At 40.9% G+C, this 12,335-nt stretch overlaps 1 protein-coding gene across 5 annotated transcripts in view; it reads left to right on the plus strand.

Annotated features, from left to right (window-relative positions):
• plxna1b (plexin A1b) overlaps positions 1 to 12,335 on the plus strand; it is a 176,727-nt gene that overhangs the window by 126,396 nt on the left and 37,996 nt on the right. For all 5 annotated transcript variants that reach the window (XM_013269156.2, XM_005469287.3, XM_013269158.2 and 2 more), the window contains exons 11-12: positions 6,570 to 6,666; positions 9,758 to 9,948. In XM_013269156.2, the coding sequence (XP_013124610.1) occupies positions 6,570 to 6,666; positions 9,758 to 9,948 (288 nt within the window). The remainder of the gene's footprint in view (positions 1 to 6,569; positions 6,667 to 9,757; positions 9,949 to 12,335) is intronic.

The raw sequence follows: 12,335 nt of genomic DNA on the forward strand, positions 1-12,335 counted from the left end.
TGTGTATTGTGTGGGGATGGATTTGGGGAAAAAGCAGTAGACATTCACTGGGTTTCACTGTGGATAGCTGCAGATGAAAGATTATCATCATGTGGCAGCCCAGACTGATCTGATCTCTTACAATGTTGTTTAAAGTTAATGTATTTGTCTTAGTAGATCTTATAGCTGGGAGAAACATGAGTCTTGATCATGTGATTTCCTACTATAGCTCAAATTACTTGTGTACATATCTGTTTAAGTTTGTGATATTTAAAGAAGATCTTGTGTGTTTGCTCATCTGTGCTTATTTGGCATTTATCTGACTGCTCGCTGACCCATCTTCTTTTAAAGCAGCTCAAAGTGAGAGAAAGAACAGACAATGACCTTCCTATAGTGTGCTCTTTTTTTTTTTTCTTCCTCTCCTGCATTCTTGTGCTCTCCAGCAGCGCCCCTCTTTTACCTCCCTCTCACATACTGTGTGTGTCTCCCTCATTTTCCTCTTCATCTCTGTCCTGTTGCTGGCTCACTTGCTCTCCTCCTTTCTGACAGGTGAAGAGCACAGCTCCCACGCTGCTGTCCTGGATAAATAAGAATTAACTGCAGCACAGCTATCTGCATATGCCAACTTCTCCACCCCACTTTCCTTATCTATTTCTCATTTCTCTCCGTCTCCCTGCATCTCTGCAATTTGTAACCTTTACTCCACATATTCTTTGTCTCGTAGCAGCGCTGCACTTTTTCTAAATGATTATTTGAAGAGACATCTGAAAAGCTGAAGGGATTGTTATAGCAAGGCTCTCTTGCCATTACCCTGGTGAGAATAGAGACCATCAGGAGGTCAAGCCAGAGAAAAGACCTGGCCTTACTTTCAGATCTCTTAGAGAGCATTTGCACACTTCTTTCCATGTGACTGTCTGAAGTGTGGCCATACATGTCAAACACCTTCTGATCACAGTATGCTGCCATAGAAGAATCAGTTTTCTTCTCCTTGTAGACATTCAAAAGATGCCTACCTTTTATTAGAATATTTATCGTTCTACAAATATGGATGTGCACAGAATGAGCCTGTGCAGTTAAAGCAACATAAACATATTGTCAGTAATAGCATCTTGTTATATGCAAGTCATTCTGTAAGAGATTAAAGTCTTTGATTAAATATAATACTAGAAATTGGTAAATCTTCCTGGAAATCCTGTGATTAATTAAACCATTAAGTTAAGTTGCAGCATCACCTTATTTGTAATAAAGACTGAGAGCATGTGCAAGCCATGCTGACTTCATTTTGAAAAATTCCCAGTGGACGAGACTGTAAAACTTTAAATGTTATTTTGTTTGCTTTTTGTAATAAAGGGCTGCATAAAAACAAAGTTTGTCATTTAATGCCAGTTAATGTCTTCTGTTTGTTGCATATTTGTTGTTAGATTTGTTAATGTCATGGAGAGTGCTCTTAGTGATGGCAAACTACTGGAGTTACTGAGTCAATGCAAAATGTGGTCTGTATTTCCTCATTATGGGACCAGCATATACATACATATGTGTTATTTGGCAGAGAAGTTAGTTAGTGGCCACCAGAAGAATGGCATTAAGTTGAGGGAGGAGAAAAAGTGTGACGCCACTGAAAATCTGCACGTTTCTGCCAACTACCAAAAATCAGCCTTTTGTCCTGGGAGAACTTTAGCAAGCTTACACTAGCTTAATGCATAGGCTGAAAAATAAGAAACATCGACTATGGCAGCATTATTTTTCCCTCAACCCAGCATTTTTCTCCCCTCCACCCCTCTCTTTTTCTTTCCATCATTGAAGGAAGTATGTGTGCAAACGGGTATGCACATATGTGCGTTATTGTGTCTGTGCTGGAGATAAGCTGGGGAACTGGGTCCAGCCATGCTCCAATCCTGTTAGCATTAGCGATTAGCACTGGCTAACAGGCTCCTATTATGAGCAGGGGCTGATTCTCTGTCGCTTGACCGTACACGTGCACACATGCACGCTCATACACACAAACACAAAACTATAAGACGGATTACCACTTGATCCTTGATAAGGAAGCTATATCTGCCCAGAAGTTGTGTGTATATAAAAGACTGATGGTGTGTACGACAAGACTTGGACATCCACTGTATGCCGAGTCTTATCTAGGCTGGCAAAACACATTTCACTTTACTTCACTGTGGAATATGTCAGAACTAGAATGATGTAGGTTGAAGGTCATGTTATGTCAACTAATGTTTTTTTGGATCACCTTGAGAAATCTGTGAACAGAAGAAGAGGGTAATCTACATATTACATACATATCCCAGGCATGGGCCTGCCCTGGGCAAAAGGGATATTTTTTTTTTTTTTTTTTAGCACACCTTCAAAATGACCAATTACAAGGCTGTGGCTCTCATAGAATTTACCCATTGTTACCTGCCTTACTTTCAGTCTTCACCCTACCTTCATTCATCTACACCTGCCTCCCATTCTTTAGTTTATAGTGACAAATGTCCAGCTACAGTGCCGGACTTTGAATCTGTATTTTGTTGCTGAGAGCCTCTTGTAGGGTAGTCTCTCTATTGTCCTTAATGCCCCCCCCCCCCCACCCCCCTTTTTAAAAGTCATTCCATTTTGTTTGGGGTTTTTTTTTGGTTTTTTTGTTACACTGGCTTATTTGTTGTCACTGCATATTCTTGTTTCCTTCATGGAATCTCCCTTTCCTGTTTCTGTCATCTGCTGTTTCATTGTAAATATTCTGCATCCCTAATTTTCTCTCTGGAGTGCCCTCTTTGCAAAATGTAGTGATTTTGTGGTTCCATTTTTCAATGTGACTTTGTTTTTTAGAATTATTTCTTAGTGTTTAATTTTCATATTGGAATTTGCTGTATGGTGTGAGTAAACCCTGTCCAAGGCGCATGTGTGTATTCCCTGAACGCTGTGTTGTGCAACAGTGGTGGTTCAGTATAAAAGTTTAATAAGCCCTTGGTGCAATGAGAGAAGATGAGCTCTGGATAATAACCTAACCTTTCCAATGGCTCCCCCACTCTCTGCTGCCCATTTAACACACATACATGCACATACACTCTCCTCCCTAACTAAATATGCATGTTTGTGTTATAAATGGATGAATATACAGGCATGGACAAATTCTTATATCATAGATTTAAAACAACAAAAAACAGAGGCTAGATCGCTTTGGTGTTTTATTGGTGTGTACTTGTGGTGCACGTTTTGAGGTAGACAACTTGCCATGGTAAAAATCAGTGTTAAGTGGTTGATATACATCTAAAATATGTTACTCTATTGAGTAAAATTGGTAATATGGTCAAAGAAGAAAAAGGCCTTCTCTTAGAATTTGCTGTTCAGCAGAGAAGCAAGGGCAGAAATAAATGGCACCTTGGTCTCTTGTCCTTAACTAAAGCTAGTCTTCTGTCCTGATGCATGTATAGATATGTTTTTGTCTTTTAAATGGTTTGGAAAGAAATGGACTGGTATTCAAGTAATTGAAATTTTGGTTATTTGTTTTTATTTGGTTATTCTTTATCATGTAGGTATTGCAGTGAGTTCCTTTCTCTGTGTTTGTGTGTGTTCAGCTTAATTTCATTCAGGTTTATTTAGATAGCGGTATTCCCTGTTAATCTCTACAAAATAAAGCATTCAGGATAACCGTAAAGGGACTACGGTGTTTAATTTTGTTTATTTGCCATTTTGATTTTGACTGCTTCAATTTAACAACCTTCGTGTCGTGTTACAGATTATGAGAAACCCACCTGCTGCTTAGTGTAAACACAACTGACTGTTCAGAGAGCGGTTGATCATTTTCGAACCCCTTCATCAGCTTGAGCAATTTCCAAATACAAAGCTGACCTTGGCTGGATAACAGCCGCCTTCTCCACTCTCACCATCTTTCTCCCACTTGCATCTCTACCTTTTATGTCTCAGCTTTATTCCAGATGTCTTGTGTTTCCTGCCTCTTTTTTGCCTCTTTATCTCCTTCTCGCTGCGATGCTTTGATGCTTTTTCACTCTTTGCACATGTTCACAGTGCAGTGTCCCTGTGCACTTCCTTTTTTCTCCTTATTGTCTCGCATGCAGATATACACTCAAACACACTCACACGTTCTCTCCATCTTTACCAAGTGAAGAAGTGCTCTTGTTCCCAGGCAGACTGGGTGGTCTAGTGGTGGAGCGATGAGGAAGGAGGGAGGGAGAGATTGAAGAAGTTCATATGGTCAAACTTCAGAAGAGAAATAATAGCTGATGTCCAAAATGTGTTTTTGCTGTGCCCTATCTTCCTGTGTTTGCATGTGTTTTTATTCATCATATTTTACTTCCTGTACAGACCATGTGATCAGTCTTTGATGAATTTGCCGCCATCCTTCACTGGAAGGAGTCCCATGTGCCGGACATGTATTTATAGTACAGTGTGCACATGTGTTTTTCTGGGAATGTTTGGTATATGTGATAAGGAATCTGGTTCATATTTCCTTGTTTGACTGTGGACTTTTTTGGGGGGTTGAGGCAGATGAGAGAAAGTCAAGCTAAGATTGATAGGGGAAGAGGTTTGTAAAGAGGTATAGGGAAGGAATAATGAGAGGGAAAGGGAAAGAGAAAAAGGAGGGGTGGGAAGGAGGATTGCAGGAGAAGGAGAGGCAGAGGAATGTGTGAAAAGACCGAGGCAGACATGTCAGAGAACAAATTGAAAATGCCAATTTCACTTTAGCCCCCACCAGCTCAGGCGCTTACAGCCCAGCCCCGGCCTCTTATTCCATGTGTAAATGAATGGTGTCCACAGAATAACACACAATCACCTCTCTCTATCCATCTTGCCCTCGCTATTTCTCTTTCACCCTTTCTGCTGCATTACCTGCTCTATACCCCCTCTCCTTACCCACTTTGTCATCCTTTCTTTTCACCGTCTTTTTGTTGTTTTCACTCCACTTCTGAGCTTTTGATCACAAATTCCAAGTATTTTCACGTCTTCTATCATTTGGCTGTTTTTTCTTTTCTGTTTGCCCATCCACTTTGCTTTTCACACCCTACCTTATCATTTTGTGCTGTGCCAAGGTTAATGTTTTGGCTTAATAATCTAGTTGTAATGCAATAGCGCTGTCTAAATTCAGAGCTTGCTATATCTACAGTGAGACTGTAAAAGTTTTTTTTTCAGTGTTCTGTAGGCCAGCTTCCAGGTAGAGTTGCTCAAGTAAAAGTTTCAGTAGTTCACGGCTGCTAAATAAATTAGAGTGCAAAAATTTGCCTGAAAACACATTTTGAAAGAATTTGCCTTTAAAATCAGCTCTAAGAGCAAAGTGGTATTTTTTCTGAGATGCATGGAGACGTCTTTCTTTATTCGGATATCAGCGTCTCAGCCTTCAGGGCCCGCTAAATGTAAATCATCCAATCACAAAAAAAAGTGATGAAAGAATTAATCAGCCATTCACACATTGTGACATTGCTGTGTCCTCTCATTTTCTTATCTTCTCAGTGCACATTTTTTAGTCTTTTCCCCCCTCAAATATATTCAAATTCACTATTATTACAGATGTCAGGATAAATCTCACAGTATCACAGTGGAGTGGGTGATATCACATAGTGGCAAAGTTGTAGCTAGATTCAATCTTTGAGGGCTCATAGCCCCGAGCTTGGGGCTTTCACATTGGATTTTATCACCACTCTACTAGAAGAGAAAAGTCCTGCTATCTCTCACCCAGAGGCTATTGGAGATACTGACCATACCAGAGGTAGTGAGAGGGGCTGGGCACCATTAGGTCATTATCTGAAGTCTCACCAGCCATCACCTCAACATTGCTACAGACAACACACAGATCTCGTCATATAGTGTCCGCTTTATGTCATCTGAAATACAGCTAAGGAAAGAGACGTTAATAATGTAAAACCTGTCTCGGTGAAGTCTGTGAAGTTCTTGATGAAGATGTTGTATTTACCTCACATCAGCAGGGGTTATTGGGGAGGCGATGTAATTTCTAAAGCTGCATTTTATTTGCTGGTGATAATTGTCATTGATAATTTATAAGTTGGGAGTTTGGGCAGGGACTCACAGGAGCTCTTTTCTCCGTTACCCGTTCAGTTAACACGCCGCCATCACATCACCGCTTTTGAAGCTTGTTGTCTCATTTAAAGCAATTCCGTAAAACTGATTATGCCAACGATGAGTCAATTACATTTCAACTCTTATTAGTTCAGGATGCAAAAATGAAATTAGATGAGAATATTATTGTCAGAGATATATTATGCGTTTCATTCATCACTGGAATGGAATGAGTCATACAGTGATGGGGATTCCAATCTCTTAATCAACTCTGCGCTCTGCCAGGCAGCGGCGGATGTGCCGTGTGTAAAAATCACAATATAGCCTGTCTCTCATCATTCATTTTTATGGCCCTTCAACTGTGTGAGCACCGCAGGGTATGACATTACTACCAACCACTAGCTTAACTGAGTTTGCTCTTGGTATTAGCTGTGTTTTTTTTCTTTCTCGCTCTTAAGAATTTATTGAAAGAATTTCATTGAAAGATGGAATGTTTTCTGATGTAAGAAAAATGTTGAATGGATGAGTATGAATTTTAATCTCGTTCTCTTTGTTTTATATTTCAGTATAATTATGAGGGTAATGACATCAGCGACCTGCCTGTCGACCTGTCTGTAGTTTGGAACGGAAACTTTGTCATTGACAACCCCTATAACATTAAAGGTGAGTAAGTGTGGTGTCATTCACTGGTGAGCTTTACTTATGGTAGGAACTGAATGTGGTTGAATGAGTTAGATTTGTCTTAAAAACCGGGAAGGAATTCAGTGTCCTGCAGTGACGTACAACATTTGTTTGTTTTTTTACCTTAACATTTATATTTATAACTCTAATCAGCTCTCTTTATAAAGCTATGCTGTGTGTCAGTTTTGTAATAATCACCCAATCATCTTTTCTGCTTCATTAATGGTACATTACCCCCATATACTACAGTCAAAAAGCAGCCATTGCTGGCCTATTGAGAGATTATTGAGTGGCTTCCTCCCATAGTCCAAAGACATGGATGTTAGGTTAATTGGTGGTTCTAAATTGGCCGTAGCTGTGAATGCACTGGGTGCCTGCAACAGACTCGTAACCTGTCCACAGCTACCTCTCACCCTATGACAGCTGGGATAGGCTCCACCCCCACCAGAACCCAGATGGATGCATTAGTGGGTGGGTGTTTTTAGTTGGTTAGCTGTTTTAAGTTACCCTAGATACTGTTACATTTTGACACAATCTTACACAGGTACATATTTGAGAACAGTATCAAGATAACTGTGTGTGTATTTGTCAAAACAGTCACATTATTAAACTGTTTGCTTTTTCTCTTTTGTTAGCACACAGTTAAACACTGCACCCAAGGAATGTGCTCAAATCCTCTGTCAATGCCAGAGAGTTCACATATTCTAGTTTTGGTCATTTGTATTCACTAATGCATATATTGAATAATAATTACGTCCGTCAAGGCTCAGGTTTTACCCCACGAGACTCTTTTGTCATGGCTAATGGGTAGCAACCAGTGTCAAAGGGATCAATGTAATTGATATTTTCTCTCTCTAAATGTTTTAAATTTCAGTCTATTGAGCCACATTTAGGATGTACAGTATGTGCATGTTGTAGAGCAATGAGGCTAATTTCTGCTTTGTTTGCAAATTGTGCCATTTGAACAAAGCAGAAATTGGCAAGCGTCATGAGTCAAGGTGCAAAAGACTGCTACACTTAGTCTTAACTTTACACCCACTAATATACAATTACACATAACTCTTTGCATTTTAACCAGATTTTTACCATGTTTTGTATTCATATTGTTGCATTTTCCTCTTTGTTAATGTCTTTAGTGTTGTAGGCATCCGTGTGTAGCTTGACTTGTGTTATTTTAATGTGATGGTGCATAGAAGACGTATATATTTCTTTAAACGGTATTTGAGTGCATTATATTTGATTTAATGTGAAACCACACCTCATCCAGGAACCTTGGGGGGTAATAATTAAACTCATATACATTCTCAGTGCACCACTGTGGGAGAAGACAATGAGATCATGTCTGTTGGATATAATTACTGGTAAAAGTCTTTATAATGCTGTCTTCGTAATTATTGTGGGTTGTAAAGCACAGTGGGGGATGTAACATTATTCCCCTGCTGTGAGGTAAAGTAACATCATCGCCAGTTCGATATAGTCTGTGGATGACATGCACATTGAGTTTTGTACAACAGAGGGAGTAGCATACTCTGCTCCTGGTTGTTACTCATTAATGTTTAAGAACACAACAAGTAACAGGTATTTTGTATGTAGTATTTACTGCCAGAATTTGCCGTTATGTCTTACATGTTTGTAAGTTAGTGATTATTGCCATTTGTCTGTGCTGTTTATTGATCACTCTTTGTAGTCTAATTGAGCCAAGCAAGCTGTTGTAGTCTTAAATGTCAGATATTTCTCAGTATGAGCGCTGTAACTGGTCTACATGTGTTTGTACCATGTGAACAAAGGCGTGTCTGTAGTATTGTAGTCTTACTTTGAGTGGGGCTCATCACTTTGTGCATTGTGTGTTATCTCAAATGTAACATCAGGCAGTGACCTACAGCCTAAATATGGCTCTCGTCCTCCTTCTCCCTTCTCTGCCAGCCACCTCTCTATTTCTCAGTCATGATAATCATCTAGTAGAGTGCAACTGATGCTCACTCATCTTAAATACTGATAGGTTAATGTAATTAAAGACGAGTCGTTTAGCAGCCAGTAATTGGTATAGGGTTTCTTTAAAGCTGCTCCGTGACCAATGGGATTTGGGGAAGGAATAGCAGAGAAAGAGAGAGGAAAGATTTACTCTTCTGTTCCTCGGGCCTTTGGGAAATCGGGCCTTAACTCAACTTTGGCTCAGTGACACTGAAGAAGTTTTGAAATTTTATGATAAAGCTGAGGAAGTGAAAATAAAGCAATTCAATTTCATTCAAAAGAAAACTGTCAGGTTTCTTATCTGCTTATTTCAGTCTGAAAATAAGATAGTCTTTGACTGGAGGGAGTTACAATCCAGCTGATAAGCAGCAACATAAGAGACTGGTGCAAGGACTTATACAAACAAGGAGAATATGCAAACTCCACAGAGAGGTTCCAGCTGGGCAGCAGGTCCAAACACAGTACCTTCTTTGATGTCTTTGAGGCCACAGTGCTAACCGCTAGCACACCCTGTGTTGGGTCTGTTCCCACAAACCCCGCTAATTCTAGAGACTTATTCATCATGAATGAAAACAAGACAGTCAGCGATCGATCGATTACTTGCGCAAGGGAGGCCTCGTCTATGTCCAGCATGGAAGTGACCCCGATGAGGGCCTCCTCTCGCTGGCTTTTATTGACAAACTTCAAACAATAGTTTACAAAACACCTCCCCTCGCAACCCCCTTTGGTTACAAAGACAAGGCACTGTATGTATATGCATGCAGGTGTGTGTGTGTGTGTGTGTCCTCCGGCTGACCAAAGGGTCGTAAACGCAGGAAGCTTACATCAAAGGAAGTAGATCTTCCAGATAGGATGTATCTGCTATAAAACCTCCCCCAACACAAAGTGGTTAGAGGTGCTCAGGATCAAAGGAATAGCTTTGATAATACTGCTTGAACTAAGACTGTACAAATTTAAGAAACACAATGGCAACATTCAACAATTAGACCTAACACCCTGTCATTTCTAACATATTATATTGACTGGATGTTTTATTCACTTGGTATCCTCAGTTCAACAGTAATAATTTCATAAGGCTTCATTTCTCCCTCCTTCTCTTCAGCTCACCTGTATAAGTGCTATGCACTGAGGGATAGCTGTGGGATGTGTTTGAAGGCAAACCCCAGGTTTGAGTGCGGCTGGTGCGTTGGGGAAAAGAAGTGCTCCCTGAGACAGGAGTGTACTCCCCCAGAGAGCACCTGGATGCATGCCACAACAGGAAACAGCCGCTGTGCTCACCCCAAGATCACCAAGGTAAGGCTTGATAATAATGACACATGCTTACACATATTGTATTGCAGTTAAGCATGATTCCAAGATAACAGATGGTACATGTCTTGTTGTGCAAATGTACCCACACATACACACAGACCCCTATATCCAGACATATAATAACTACATGCAGAGTGGACTGTGCACAACAGAAATATTCTCTTTGATGGATACTACAAAATTGAAGAGAAAAATAAAGCAGAAATAGTTTCTTTTTTTGTAATTTCTCAGCTCATTATATCACACCATTTCAAAAACCCCTTTGAATGAAAGCTGTTTGAGCAAAGAATGTGAATCATAAAGTGTCCACATTCATCATTAGCCCACTTTAAAAACAACATTGCATGGAACAGCTAAATTCAAGGTAAAGAGAATAGGCTTCTCTAAGCATTGCTAAAGCACACACTCACGCTGCTGTTTGGCTGTTCATGACCTAGCAACTCACTGCAAACAACTCAGGGGTCTGAGAAGAGAGGCTTCACATTACAGTATGTTACTTGTAAGCAGGCTATGATTGCCTCTTGTGTGTTTTTTCTACAAGAATCCAAGCCAGATCATTAGTAAAAGCAAATTTTTCAAAAGAGGAGATTTGAAAACTCTTCCTGCTCAGTGTCATTGTTTGGCCCCGGAGAGTGAGGGGGACATCCTAGGAGGGCAGACAGCAGAGAGGATAGACAACTTAGAAGCCAACACTAAGACTGCAACAGCAACACAGATGGGCTGGCAAGGAGGAGGCAGTTCACACACTCCAAGACTGAACACAGTGACGAGATCAGAGACGACGGCTTCACACAGAAGCGCACACAGACACACACATGCACCTAAATGAAGAGTCGGAGAGGGTGGTTGTCTGGAGAGAGACAAAGAAGCCGAGGATGTGGTAGTGCGTTAATTGTGTCCCGCCACGGGTGCTGAATATGTGCGTGCACATGTGCATGTGTTCATCTGACAGGCTGGCAGAGCCGAGGCGTCTAAACACCATAGCGTAACCATCTGTTGCCACTAGTAACCGTGGCGGTGGTCCTCGTCTGAGTGCGACCTGGGTCACAGTTCCTACAGCTCACCACTGGGACTAGTGCACACACACAGTGCAGTTTGAAAGCAATGCACTGCTGTGTGAGACGCGTCCTGACATTCAGCCCTCTCGTCAGTCTGTCTTCTGTCTTCTTCCGTTTTTACTGTGTCTCCAACAGTGATTCAAACTTTCAGCCAAGCATTTCTTCCTTTAAATGTATCTCAAATAAGCTGAAGAATCATCTAAATTCTTCAATTTAAATGAGTGTGAAATATATGTTTAAAATCCACGCTCATTTCATTGATGTTGACTTGTGTGACTGAAGCCCTCAGTCCATTTCCTGTGTGACATGGGTTCGTCTCTTTGAATGTGTAATGAAGATACTGGTTAATTGGAGCTCTGGCACATAGATAAAACCGTTTGCTAATGCTCCCTCGCTCTTCGTGCTCGTTTCAGTTATCTCTTTGAAACAAGCATACAGAGGCAACTGGGTTGTGTGTGCGTGCTTGCGGGAGAGAAACGGGAGGTGGTAGGGGGGTTGTGCTCACAAGTATGTGCCGTTGCATGCATATGTAGGGGTAAATCCTGCCCTTGGGCAAGATGTTGGTGGCAGTCAAAAAGCTGGCAAAGAGCTTCAAAAAGCAGCAGGAGAAGAGACGCGCTGCAAGTTTGAGAATGCAGAAGAAGAGACAAAGAAGAAGCGGAGAAGAAAGAGACACTGGGGGAAGCGTTATCACCAAGCTGCGCCGCTGGCCTCACCTCTCTTCTCCACCTTTGACATTTACAGTTTGACATTTAACGCCAAAAGAACATCTGCAGATGACAAAGAAAATCTCTCCTTTTTCATCTGCCATTTTATCTTTTCCCCCCCCCAAAGTGCATCACATTGGCCACACAAATTGAATATTCCACTTCTTAGCAACCATTTGGTCAAATCCCCTTTTCCCTGTTTCATCTTTTTTTTTCTTTTTGCCTGATTCAGCCTGCTTTGTTCATTTATGCAGCATGCTAGCTGCTGTGTGGCCAATAGCTGGTGGATTAACCACTAATTTCATTTGGACCAGGGAATGTGTGTTCAGCTGGGGAGGAAACACCACTGGAGACACACATGTGTGCACAACGTACACACAGTAAGAGCTGTCAGAGCAGCAAGTGTTTAACTTATTTAGTGTTATTTCTGAGTGGGCTATTGTCCATTTGATATTTTTCAGTAGTGTGCAGTGTGGCTACTGTGCCACTAACAGCTTTGGCACCTAGTACTTCTCTCCAAATGCAGCAATTAATGTTTTAGGTACTAAATGATGATTTTAGACATTGTAAGAATTTGGCTGTTAAGCTGATGAAGTGCTATTTT

The sequence above is a fragment of the Oreochromis niloticus genome, linkage group LG5, assembly GCF_001858045.2.
Source record: "Oreochromis niloticus isolate F11D_XX linkage group LG5, O_niloticus_UMD_NMBU, whole genome shotgun sequence".
In the NCBI taxonomy this organism is placed as follows: Eukaryota; Metazoa; Chordata; class Actinopteri; order Cichliformes; family Cichlidae; genus Oreochromis; species Oreochromis niloticus.